The following is a 13,270-nucleotide window of genomic DNA, read 5'->3' as shown; positions in this document are numbered from 1 at the left end:
ACCATCTGCTGACTGCCCAACTTTTCTGCTGGGTTTGACGGGTGTGGGCCAATAGATTCTCGTCGGATACGATGTAGCACAGGCAACAACTTTACTCTCCTTTTTATCACTTCTTGAGTTAAGTCTCCAACAATCATTTCGTGTGTGCCCTTGTCTATTACAATAGGTGCACGCCTCTCGTTTTTTAACCTCACTTCTCCAAGAGGTTTGACCTCTTGGTGACATCTCTATGTCACTTTCCTTTCTTCTATCATCTAGTTCTCTGACTGATGTCATTTCGGCGAATTGATGCGTGATGAGATAGTCATCCGCCAACACTGCCGCTTTGTGCACATCATCTTCTCTTCGGTCCGCTATGTGAGTGCGGACATCTTGCCGCACGCAGCTTTGGAATTCTTCCATTAATATTAGATTTTTTAATTTTTCAAAACTGGTACCCACCTCTTTGGATGTGATCCATTTTTCTAGCAGTCGCTCTTTTTCTCTTACGAATTCTACATGTGTTTGTTCCTGTTTCTTCAAGTCGCGAAACCTTCTTCGATACGCCTCAGGCACCAATTCGTAGGCTTTCAAAATCAAGGATTTCACCAAGTGATAGTCCCTTTGTTGTTCTCGGGTCAGCGAGGTGAACACCTCAGCGGCTCTCCCAGTTAGTGCCGGTTGTATCATCATTGGCCAGCATTGTTCTGGGAAGTTATAATTGTACGCTGTTATTTCGAATTGTGTAAAATATTGGTCAATATTTTTTTCTTCAAACTTGGGGACTAATTTGGCATATTTAACTGCCTCGAAATTCTGGTTATCTTCCCTTTGTGAATTACATTCTCTCTCTAGCCTTGCCAACTGTATTTCCTTATCGGCCTCAATTTGTTTTATTTCTTTCTCTATTTCTTTTTCTTTCAGTTCTCTATCCTTCATTTCCAACTCTTTCGCTATTCTCATCCTTTCCAGTTCCCTCTGTGCATCAATTTCCATCTGTTTCAGTTTGACTTGTATCTCGTCATCTATTTTCTTTCTGACGCTGACCGTCCGATTTCTCTCTGCTATTTTCTTTTTGTCTAGGGGTCAAAACTTGTCAAAAATCTTGTTGTTTCAAATCCCGGACTTAAGCCCTCACTTGTTATGCTTAGCTTTCCATTTCATAGTGGAACAAGGTATAACACAATTTAAAACACAGTTCAAATGTAATAATCCAATATAATTTTCAACTTCTACAGGATAACACTGAACATGGTACACAAAAACATTCCCTACTTCACTCGCTCTACACCACACACCGCTGACACACACAGTTCACACACTTCTTCTCTCGCTTGCACACCACTACAAGGGGAGGCCACTCTCACACACACTTTATATAAACAAATACATCACAGTGGGGTGTAGAGGGTATGTGTGGGGTGTAGAGGGTATGTGTGGGGTGTAGAGGGTATGTGTGGGGTGTAGAGGGTATGTGTGGGGTGTACCCACATGTGGCCCTTTACCCACAAATTGTTGTATTCATGAGTTCATGCACTCTGTGTGGCAACTATTCCCCCCCCCCCCCCCCCGCCATCAGTTACGACCCCATCAACACATCAAGACCTCGGCCTGTATTTGGTGTTTTAGAAGTTTTGAAAACTTAAACGGGGCTATGAGACCCGGAAGTGGGGGTGGGGGTCATGGGGTCACCGGTAGTTCCCTTTCAGGTCCTTATTGCTAAACCTGTTTAATGGCTGCATGGCTGTTAAAGCTTTAGACACTCACACACACCGACACACACACGTACACAGACACATGTAAAGACACAAACACATACACGCCTAAAAATATTTTCCTTAAATTGACATTATATAAACTTTATTATGATTGGCTTCTTACTCTCCCAGCTAGTAAAGATATCACTAGCTAATATACATAGCACCCTCTAATTTGGTTGCATTGTTTGAATACCCGGAGCGGAAATAATGTTCTGAACAAAATCAGATGTAAGAACATAAAGTTGGATCCCTTTCTTTGTTGGATTTAGCCTGTATCCTGCTGTAGGACTATCCTAGGTTAGCTTTGTCCATTGTGTTTTGTCGTGTCAATGTCGGCGTTTTGTCTTTATTCTTTTCTTTGTGATGTGATGAGTGTGGTCAATGGGGACATTAAACATGGTTCAACAAGTGTTGCTAATTCGAAGTTCGAATTATAACGCGAGGAAAACAAAATGACTGGGTTTAAACATTTGATTAAGTTTTAAAAGAATTAATTATAAACCTACATAGACTAACTAATTATGACTAATTGTTTTTACATATGCTATAAGTATAACAATACTGATACAAGTTACGAACACATATCCAAACTATTGATATTAGTTACGGTGATCAGATTTCTGTTTGTGCTTTTTTTCCGTGTGCGCATTTTTTTCTTTGCGCATTTTTCTGTGTGCACAATTTTCTGGTTGCGAATTTTTCTCTTTTCTGTGTGTGCGTATTTTTTTTTTTTTTGCGCTTTTTTTCCGTTGCTGGAAACTTACTTAAACAAATGTCGATTTGTACTTTCTGAATACTTATAAAATAAATACATTAGCAAATTCCATGCAATTACGAATTTGTGACTTTTTTCCTGTGACTCCCCCCCCCCCCCCCCCCCGTACAATCGAAAGCAACGGCCGTGAGTGGAAGAGTTCAAAGCACAAAACTGGGCCATGTTTTTTGCGGTCGGGAGCAGACTTGCAGGAACCGTGGACTCTGGAGGACTCTGGCACTAGGTCAAGGTCTTCTTCGGCTTAGAGGCCGACGTGCCGTTTGTCCAGAGGTCACGTGCCGTTTGTTGTCTGTTAAAAACACATTGCCTTTAGGCCTTGAACTGTTTCCCTTTCTATACCACACCTCCCACAACATTAACCTTTGACCTTTGTCTTGAGAAAACATCTGGAAATCGCCAGACACAGCATGGCTGAAGGAAGTTACGTCACACAGCTGATGGTGCTGACGTCACACAGCTGATGGTGCTGAAGTCACACAGCTGATGGTGCTGACGTCACACAGCTGATGGTGCTGACGTCACACAGCTGATGGTGCTGACGTCATCCAGCTAATGGTGCTGACGTCACACAAATGACGGTGCTTTGCGTCATACGTCATCCAATGGAAACATAGTGCGACCAGTAAGCTCAAATGTAGTCGGCATTTGTTGCATCAATCCCCAACCTGGTCGGAAATTGTTGTACACTCGACATTATTTTCGTGGCACGCCTTTGTTTTATCATTCAGCATAAAAGGTTGGTACCTCCCCTCCCCTCCCCCACCCCCCACACACCGCGATAAACCAACAGGTGGACACACGTTACCTCAATGGTTGTGCCAGACTTTGTTATGATCGCCCCAAATTCCAGGCAGTCCAAAGTTTAACCGGCAGTTGGCCCAGTGCCAGCCAGTTTTTCATCTGGTTCTATCAGAACGAGGCCAGCCTTGATTGTTTGCCACTTGAAATGTTCCCAGACTTCAGTCGACCATGGGCTAACCACAGGACAATCTATGTCCTACATAGAGTTCCCGTAAGGACACAATCCATGTCCTAGCTAGTAAAAGTATGGGAGGTGATTATGTTATAACCAAACAACTACCAACACAACCACACAACCACCAACATAACCACACAACCACACAACCACCAACACAACCACACGACTACCAACACAACCACACGACCACCAACACAACCACACAGCCACACGACTACCAACACAACCACACGACTACCAACACAATCACACAACCACACGACTACCAACACAATCACACGACTACCAACACAATCACACAACCACACGACTACCAATACAATCACACAACCACACGACTACCAACACAACCACACAACCACACGACTACCACACAACCACACAACCACACGACTACCACACAACCACACAACCACCAACACAACCACACAACCACACGACTACCAACACAACCACACGACCACCAACACAACCACACAACCACACGACTACCAACACGTCCACACAGCCACACGACTACCAACACAACCACACGACTACCAACACAACCACACAACCACACGACTACCACACAACCACACGCCTACCAACACAACCACACAACCACACAACCACACGACTACCAACACAACCACACAACCACACAACCACACGACTACCAACACAACCACACAACCACCAACACAGCCACACAACCACACAACCACACGACTACCAACACAACCACACGACCACCAACACAACCACACAACCACACGACTACCAACACAACCACACAACCACACGACTACCAACACAACCACACAACCACACAACCACACGACTACCAACACAACCACACAACCACCAACACAACCACACAACCACCAACACAACCACACAACCACACGACTACCAACACAACCACACAACCACCAACACAACCACACAACCACACGACTACCAACACAACCACACGACCACCAACACAACCACACAACCACACGACTACCAACACAACCACACAACCACACGACTACCAACACAACCACACAACCACACGACTACCACACAACCACACGACTACCAACACAACCACACAACCACCAACACAACCACACAACCACCAACACAACCACACAACCACCAACACAACCACACAACCACACGACTACCAACACAACCACACAACCACACGACTACCACACAACCACACAACCACCAACACAACCACAACCACCAACACAACCACACAACCACACAACCACACGACTACCAACACAACCACACAACCACCAACACAACCACACAACCACCAACACAACCACACAACCACCAACACAACCACACAACCACACAACTACCAACACAACCACCAACACAACCACACAACTACCAACACAACCACCAACACATCCACACAGCCACACAACCACCAACACAACCACACAACCACCAACACAACCACACAACCACACAACTACCAACACAACCACCAACACAACCACACAACTACCAACACAACCACCAACACATCCACACAGCCACACAACCAACAACACAACCACACAACCACCAACACAACCACACAACCACACAACTACCAACACAACCACCAACACAACCACACAACTACCAACACAACCACCAACACATCCACACAGCCACACAACCACCAACACAACCACACAACCACCAACACAACCACACGACTACCAACACATCCACACAGCCACACGACCACCAACACATCCACACATCACCGCAGACAGCAGTACACAGTGGTTGTTTAATGAATTAATTAATTACCAGCATTGGTTGTTTCACGGAGAATCTGGTCGAGATAAAACAAGATGGCGTCAGATTTGAGATCAATCAAATCTTAATGACCGCATTCAACAGGAGACAGCAACTCTATTTTTAGAATGTTGACTTGCTTGTCTGGTTGGGTGGTTGGGTGGTTGGGTGGTTGGGTGGTTGGGTGGTTGGGTGGTTAGGTGGTTAGGTGGTTGGGTGGTTGTGTGGTTGGGTGGTTAGGTGGTTGGGTGGTTGTGTGGTTGGTGCCTGGTTATTGGGTTGTCTGGTTGACATTGTGATGAACGAAACCAACGCTACTCGCTCTAAGTTTAGCTTTATTACCAGACCATTTCCGATCCTCGGAAAATGAAAGCCAATGAAAAAAGAAAAATACCAGCAGGCAAAAAAGGTAACGACAGCAGAGCAGGCATAAAGCAGCGCGGGAAAACAACGGATTCTCCACCTGTCTGCCCAGCGTGTCTTGATCGTCTGCTCAGCTTGTATGGTCGTCTGCGTTCGATCAGGGGCAGTAACCGGTAAACAAGGGCAGTAATAAATGGCAGAGTTGCTTGTAACATTGCTCTTAACAAGCTGTAAATCTTTCTGTGACCAGAGGTTCCCTTTACCCCAATTTCAGTGTAGGTGAAGCGACGAAATTAAACGTTAATCAATTAATTAATTACGGGTTGCTAGGTGAGCGAGTCACATCAAGCGGGCGAGACCCCCCCCCCCCTCTCACCCCGACCCCCGAATAACACTAGTAAAGTAGAAACCTGTTTTAACATGACTTAAAACACTGGATGTATCAGTCGAGCCTCAGTCAAATACTTGACTTGTATGGTTGACTGGATGTATCAGTCGAGCCTCAGTCAAATACTTGACTTGGATGGTTGACTGGATGTATCAGTCGAGCCTCAGTCAAATACTTGACTTGGATGGTTGACTGGATGTATCAGTCGAGCCTCAGTCAAATACTTGACTTGGATGGTTGACTGGATGTATCAGTCGAGCCTCAGTCAAATACTTGACTTGGATGGTTGACTGGATGTATCAGTCGAGCCTCAGTCAAATACTTGACTTGGATGGTTGACTGGATGTATCAGTCGAGCCTCAGTCAAATACTTGACTTGGATGGTTGACTGTATGTATCAGTCGAGCCTCAGTCAAATACTTGACTTGGATGGTTGACTGGATGTATCAGTCGAGCCTCAGTCAAATACTTGACTTGGATGGTTGACTGGATGTATCAGTCGAGCCTCAGTCAAATACTTGACTTGGATGGTTGACTGGATGTATCAGTCGAGCCTCAGTCAAATACTTGACTTGGATGGTTGACTGGATGTATCAGTCGAGCCTCAGTCAAATACTTGACTTGGATGGTTGACTGGATGTATCAGTCGAGCCTCAGTCAAATACTTGACTTGGATGGTTGACTGGAGCACACAGTCAAGCTCTGGAGGCCTGGGGATGATGTGTGGTGATTGGTGCGTCACAGTGGTGTGAGGATTGTGATGATTGGTGCGTCACATTGGTGTGAGGATTGTGATGATTGGTGCGTCACAGTGGGGTGAGGATTGTGGTGATTGGTGCCTTATTGTGGTGTGAGGTGATGATTGTCATGATTGATGCCATATAATAATGTTAGGATTGTGATGATTTGTGCCGCATAATGTTGCAGTAGAGTACAACCAGCTGACACTACAACACTACAACACTACAACCAGCTGACACTAGCGAGCAACATGTGGGACCCAGTTCAACCCTTTACACTATCGCCGCGGCACAAAGCGCCATTTGTTTACTCACACCCAACATAAACAAACCTGGAGCCGGGTTGGGGTGGGGGTATTGGGGGGGGGGGGGGGTGTTGGGTTCGGTGGGTTCGGTGGGGGGGATTCGGTTTGGGGGTGTTTGCTTAGGTGAACGGTGTTGTGTTGGAAAAACTCCCAAAACTTTCTCGTATATTCGCTTATGATAATATAAAGTTTGACATTGGAAGCGATATAGAAATGTTTTAAATATTTTAATGTTTAAACAGAACAGAATCGCCTAGATAAAAAAAAAATTGCCCATAAACTCAGTGGGACTATAATTGAGCGGAACATTGATTCCCTTTTTAGAAATCGGAAATAGCTTAAAGTATTACTTCCGGTTACTTGGTATTTTAGTATTATTTTTAGAAACCAGAAATAGAATAAAGTACCACTTTCGGATATCGGAAGTCACTCAAAAATTGAAATTGATACAAGTATACGATCTTTGACTAAAATATGAGATCACAAACTCCTAACTAAAGAAACAGAGTTAAGTACCACTTTCGGTTACCGAAAATCGCTCAAAAGTTGATAAAAAACCTGCGCATAATACTTTGGTGTGTAGTTTTGTCTACCTAACGTTAATGATACTCAAGTTACCGGCTTTTGTGGGACCTGAAGTAGAGTAGGTATCACTTCCGGTTACCGAAAATCGCTCAAAAGTTGGTAGATTTTACAAATTCGAAGTTGACCAAATAAAACGGCGAAAACTGTCAAAATTTCAGTTAATTGTGCACAATTACAAAACTTCCTCTATACTATGTAAACGAGAAAGTAAAAAGAAACAAAGAAATTTTAAAAAAGATTTCTGAGGTTAATGCTGAACTTAGTAACAGGGGTGGGGGGGGGGGGGTGTGTGTGGGGGGGGGGGTGTGTGTGCAGTGAGTAGCTTTTCTATCCTACTGTGTGTCCCACTGAATGTCCTCCTGTCTGTCCTACTGTCTGTCCTCCTGTCTGTCCTACTGTCTGTCCTATAGCACACAGCGACCATATCTACAACGAAACTCTGGTCAGGTATGAGCCACGACCCAGATTTTTGAGACTTTGGGTCAAGGTCGTAGAAGTGATTCTGGTAGCCGATTTATAAGCTCAAATGATGAGTTCAATACATCAAAACCCCGCACCTCCCCCCCCATCAGCATGTGAGGTCAGCTATGAAACACACTATGTGTGGTAGGCTACTGGTGTGTGGAGTTATTTTTGTAGCTGACAAAATCTTTGCCTTAAGCCGGATGTATTGGGGGGGGGGTGTAATCTTGCTGCCATGTTCCTGGGGTTACTCTAATTCCCAGAAGATTCTATCAGTTGATGACCTTAATGAAGCTGACCTTGATTGATTTGATCTCCCCCCCCCCCCAGGCTGTGACTCGGGATTTGGCCGAGAACTGGCCGAACGTCTGGACAGGATCGGGTATCACGTGTTCGCTGGCTGTCTCGCGCCCGACCGAGAGGGCGCGCGCTCCCTGAAGGAGTCGACGTCAGATCGTCTGCACATCGTCAAGGTTGACGTCACTGACGACTTCCAGGTGGAGCAGGCGGTCAAGTATGTCAAGGACAACATCGGGGTCAATGGTGAGTGGGGGTCAAAGGTGAGTGGGGGGGTCAAAGGTGAGTTGGGGTCAAAGGTGAGTGGGGGTCAAAAGTTTATGGGAGGTCAAAGGTGAGTGGGGTCAAAGGTGAGTTGGGGTCAAAGGTGAGTTGGGGTCAAAGGTGAGTGGGGGTCAAAAGTTTATGGGAGGTCAAAGGTGAGTGGGGTCAAAGGTGAGTGGGGTTAACGGTGAGTGTGGGATGCAGTGAATGGGGTTCAAAGCTTAGGGGGTAGGGGTAAAAAGCGGATGTGAATGACATCAAGTTCAGATGTCATCTTTCGCTAAAATGTCAACACGATGCCATGTCATTTAGTTAGATAGTCACTCCCTCACTGTCACGCTTGAAATAAACTCCTGGAACTTGGTTCAAAGTTTAGTGCTGCATAGGTCGGTAGGTTACAGTCAGCTGGTTAAAGTTACGGTCAAGTTGATGTTGTCGTTAGCTGGAAACTTCAGATGATTTGGTTGTTCAAACAATGTAACCTCTCCCCCCTCCCTCCCCCAGAGCTGTGGGCAGTGGTCAACAATGCAGGCGTGGCCGTGTTCTGTGAGATCGAGTGGTGCGCCGTGCAGGAGTTCCAGAAGATCATGGACGTCAACGTCTTCGGCATCGTCCGCGTCACCAAGGGTTTCTTGCCCCTGCTGCGTCAGTCGGAGGGTCGCGTCATCAACGTGGCCAGTCTAGCAGGTAATGACGCCACACATCCACACCGCCACACACATCACCACACACACACACACACCGCCATACACCACCACGCACACACACCGCCACACACACATCACATGTGACACCCCTACACATAACGACACACTTCTATACGCATATGACACACATAACGTAACACACCACAACACACAGACTACACACTGTGGTGATCTACCGTGTGTAGCTGACGCTACTCTTGCTCCCCCAGGTCGCTTCACCCTGCCTGCCTTCGCCGCCTACTCCATGTCCAAAAAAGCCTGTATTGCCTTCTCAGACGCCCTCCGGCAAGAGATGAAGAAGTTCAACATTTCCGTCATCACCATCGAACCGGGCTTGTACAAGTACGTCCACCTTCTCATGTACACATCTGACAGGCTGCTTGTACACCTGGTGTACAACTGTCTAGTCACGTGTAATTGTTTGTGTACTTAACTAAAGCCATAAGCCCAATGATTGTGTACTGAGCTTAGCCATTAGCCCATTGAATGTGTACTGAGCTAAGCCATAAGCCCGATAAATGTGTACACCTGGTACACTTGACCCAAATCTACCCAGAAGTTTTGTGTACCGAACTATGACCTACTTTTTTCATTGTTTTTTTCATGAGCCATGTAAGAGTTTTACATCTCAGTTACATGCAAACATTACATAGAGAGATATTATATGAAGTCATGTTACATGCCAACATTACATAGAGAGATATTATATGAAGTCATGTTACATGCCAACATTACATAGAGAGATATTATATGAAGTCATTATAAATAGGATTGTAGGGTGTCATCTAACATACAGCAAGTTCTTGCATGATATCTCAGTCATGTTATAGCCACTTAGAAATGTTCACGGGTGTTTTCTGAACTTTGACCCCCACACCCCATTACAAGTTTTGTAGATCTTAGCAGACGATAAAACCCGCCCCGCCCCCCCCCCCCCCCCCGTAATACACCGACCCACCAGTCCTGTGTAGTCACAGATGGCTAATCTAGGCCGAATCTTACAACTTAGGCTGCACAGAATGTGTAGGGTGTTGTTCAGTGGTTGAAGTGAAACCGAGGCTGTGTTGGCTAACCGACTACTGTCCCCCCCCCCCCCCACAGGACGCCGATCACCCTGGAGAATGTCCTGATTGACCACAACCGGAAGTCCTGGGCCGAGACCCCCACAGATGTGCGAGCTGACTACGGTGAGGAGTACTTCGACGCCTTCCTCAAACAGGTCACCCTCAGTCTAAGACAGGCCCGCCCCAACGTACAGGAGGTCAGTGGGCGTCACCGGTTGCTTTCTGGGGGGGGGGGGGCATTACTGAAAGTGACTAAGTGGTTGGTAACAAGGTTGTTTAACTGTGGGGGTGGGGTGGATATGGTGGTTTTACTCAGGGAGTGGACAACATGGTTGTTTTACTTTAGGGGTGGGGGTCGACAACTCGGGGGGGGGGGGGGGGTCCATATGGTTGTTTTACTCTAGGGGGGGGGGGGGTTGACATGGTTGTTTTACTGTAGGTGGTTGACAACATGGTTGTTTTACTGTAGGTGGTTGACATGGTTGTTTTACTGTAGGTGGTTGACATGGTTGTTTTACTGTAGGTGGTTGACATGGTTGTTTTACTGTAGGTGGTTGACATGGTTGTTTTACTGTAGGTGGTTGACAACATGGTTGTTTTACTGTAGGTGGTTGACAACATGGTTGTTTTACTGTAGGTGGTTGACATGGTTGTTTTACTGTAGGTGGTTGACAACATGGTTGTTTTACTGTAGGTGGTTGACATGGTTGTTTTACTGTAGGTGGTTGACAACATGGTTGTTTTACTGTAGGTGGTTGACATGGTTGTTTTACTGTAGGTGGTTGACAACATGGTTGTTTTACTGTAGGTGGTTGACATGGTTGTTTTACTGTAGGTGGTTGACAACATGGTTGTTTTACTGTAGGTGGTTGACATGGTTGTTTTACTGTAGGTGGTTGACAACATGGTTGTTTTACTGTAGGTGGTTGACATGGTTGTTTTACTGTAGGTGGTTGACAACATAGTTGTTTTACTGTAGGTGGTTGACATGGTTGTTTTACTGTAGGTGGTTGACATGGTTGTTTTACTGTAGGTGGTTGACAACATGGTTGTTTTACTGTAGGTGGTTGACAACATGGTTGTTTTACTGTAGGTGGTTGACATGGTTGTTTTACTGTAGGTGGTTGACATGGTTGTTTTACTGTAGGTGGTTGACAACATGGTTGTTTTACTGTAGGTGGTTGACATAGTTGTTTTACTGTAGTTGGTTGACAACATGGTTGTTTTACTGTAGGTGGTTGACATGGTTGTTTTACTGTAGGTGGTTGACATGGTTGTTTTACTGTAGGTGGTTGACAACATGGTTGTTTTACTGTAGGTGGTTGACATGGTTGTTTTACTGTAGGTGGTTGACAACATGGTTGTTTTACTGTAGGTGGTTGACAACATGGTTGTTTTACTGTAGGTGGTTGACATGGTTGTTTTACTGTAGGTGGTTGACAACATGGTTGTTTTACTGTAGGTGGTTGACAACATGGTTGTTTTACTGTAGGTGGTTGACAACATGGTTGTTTTACTGTAGGTGGTTGACAACATGGTTGTTTTACTGTAGGTGGTTGACATGGTTGTTTTACTGTAGGTGGTTGACATGGTTGTTTTACTGTAGGTGGTTGACAACATGGTTGTTTTACTGTAGGTGGTTGACATAGTTGTTTTACTGTAGTTGGTTGACATGGTTGTTTTACTGTAGGTGGTTGACAACATGGTTGTTTTACTGTAGGTGGTTGACATGGTTGTTTTACTGTAGGTGGTTGACATGGTTGTTTTACTGTAGGTGGTTGACAACATGGTTGTTTTACTGTAGGTGGTTGACATAGTTGTTTTACTGTAGTTGGTTGACATGGTTGTTTTACTGTAGGTGGTTGACATGGTTGTTTTACTGTAGGTGGTTGACAACATGGTTGTTTTACTGTAGGTGGTTGACAACATGGTTGTTTTACTGTAGGTGGTTGACATGGTTGTTTTACTGTAGGTGGTTGACATGGTTGTTTTACTGTAGGTGGTTGACATGGTTGTTTTACTGTAGGTGGTTGACATAGTTGTTTTACTGTAGTTGGTTGACATGGTTGTTTTACTGTAGGTGGTTGACAACATGGTTGTTTTACTGTAGGTGGTTGACATGGTTGTTTTACTGTAGGTGGTTGACATGGTTGTTTTACTGTAGGTGGTTGACAACATGGTTGTTTTACTGTAGGTGGTTGACATAGTTGTTTTACTGTAGTTGGTTGACATGGTTGTTTTACTGTAGGTGGTTGACATGGTTGTTTTACTGTAGGTGGTTGACAACATGGTTGTTTTACTGTAGGTGGTTGACAACATGGTTGTTTTACTGTAGGTGGTTGACAACATGGTTGAGGCGGTGTGTGCTGAGCACCCCAGCTACCGCTACGTGCCGTACTGGAAGTACAGACTCCGTGCCTTCGTCATCAGCAACCTGCCGGTCACGTGGTCAGACAAGCTGTTTGCTGCCAGGTTAGTGGAACAGTGTCACTGTCAGCTGTCATGTCAGTAGTCACTGCCAGCTGTCATGTCAGTAGTCACTGCCAGCTGTCATGTCAGTGGTCACTGCCAGCTGTCATGTCAGTGGTCACTGCCAGCTGTCAGGTCAGACTTTATATGGTCATTCACATACAAAATACGCTGCCACTATACAATTATTCACATATGCTGCCACTATACAATTCTTCACATATGCTGCCACTATACAATTCTTCACATATGCTGCTACTATACAATTATTCACATAATGCTGCTACTATACAATTATTCACATATGCTGCCACTATACAATTCTTCACATATGCTGCTACCATACAATTCTTCACA

General features: G+C 45.2%; 1 protein-coding gene across 1 annotated transcript in view; it reads left to right on the top strand.

The window, feature by feature from the left end:
* Positions 1-13,270, top strand: part of LOC131941561 (17-beta-hydroxysteroid dehydrogenase type 6) — a 28,744-nt gene that overhangs the window by 14,716 nt on the left and 758 nt on the right. The window contains exons 3-7 of the mRNA XM_059300855.1: positions 8,443-8,655; positions 9,178-9,360; positions 9,590-9,722; positions 10,482-10,641; positions 12,780-12,916. Of these exons, the coding sequence (XP_059156838.1) occupies positions 8,443-8,655; positions 9,178-9,360; positions 9,590-9,722; positions 10,482-10,641; positions 12,780-12,916 (826 nt within the window). The remainder of the gene's footprint in view (positions 1-8,442; positions 8,656-9,177; positions 9,361-9,589; positions 9,723-10,481; positions 10,642-12,779; positions 12,917-13,270) is intronic.

This window comes from Physella acuta, unplaced genomic scaffold (assembly GCF_028476545.2).
Source record: "Physella acuta isolate Inbredline_101_S28 unplaced genomic scaffold, ASM2847654v3 ptg000365l, whole genome shotgun sequence".
Lineage (NCBI taxonomy): Eukaryota > Metazoa > Mollusca > Gastropoda > Physidae > Physella > Physella acuta.
This window is presented reverse-complemented; position numbering and strand designations above follow the sequence as displayed.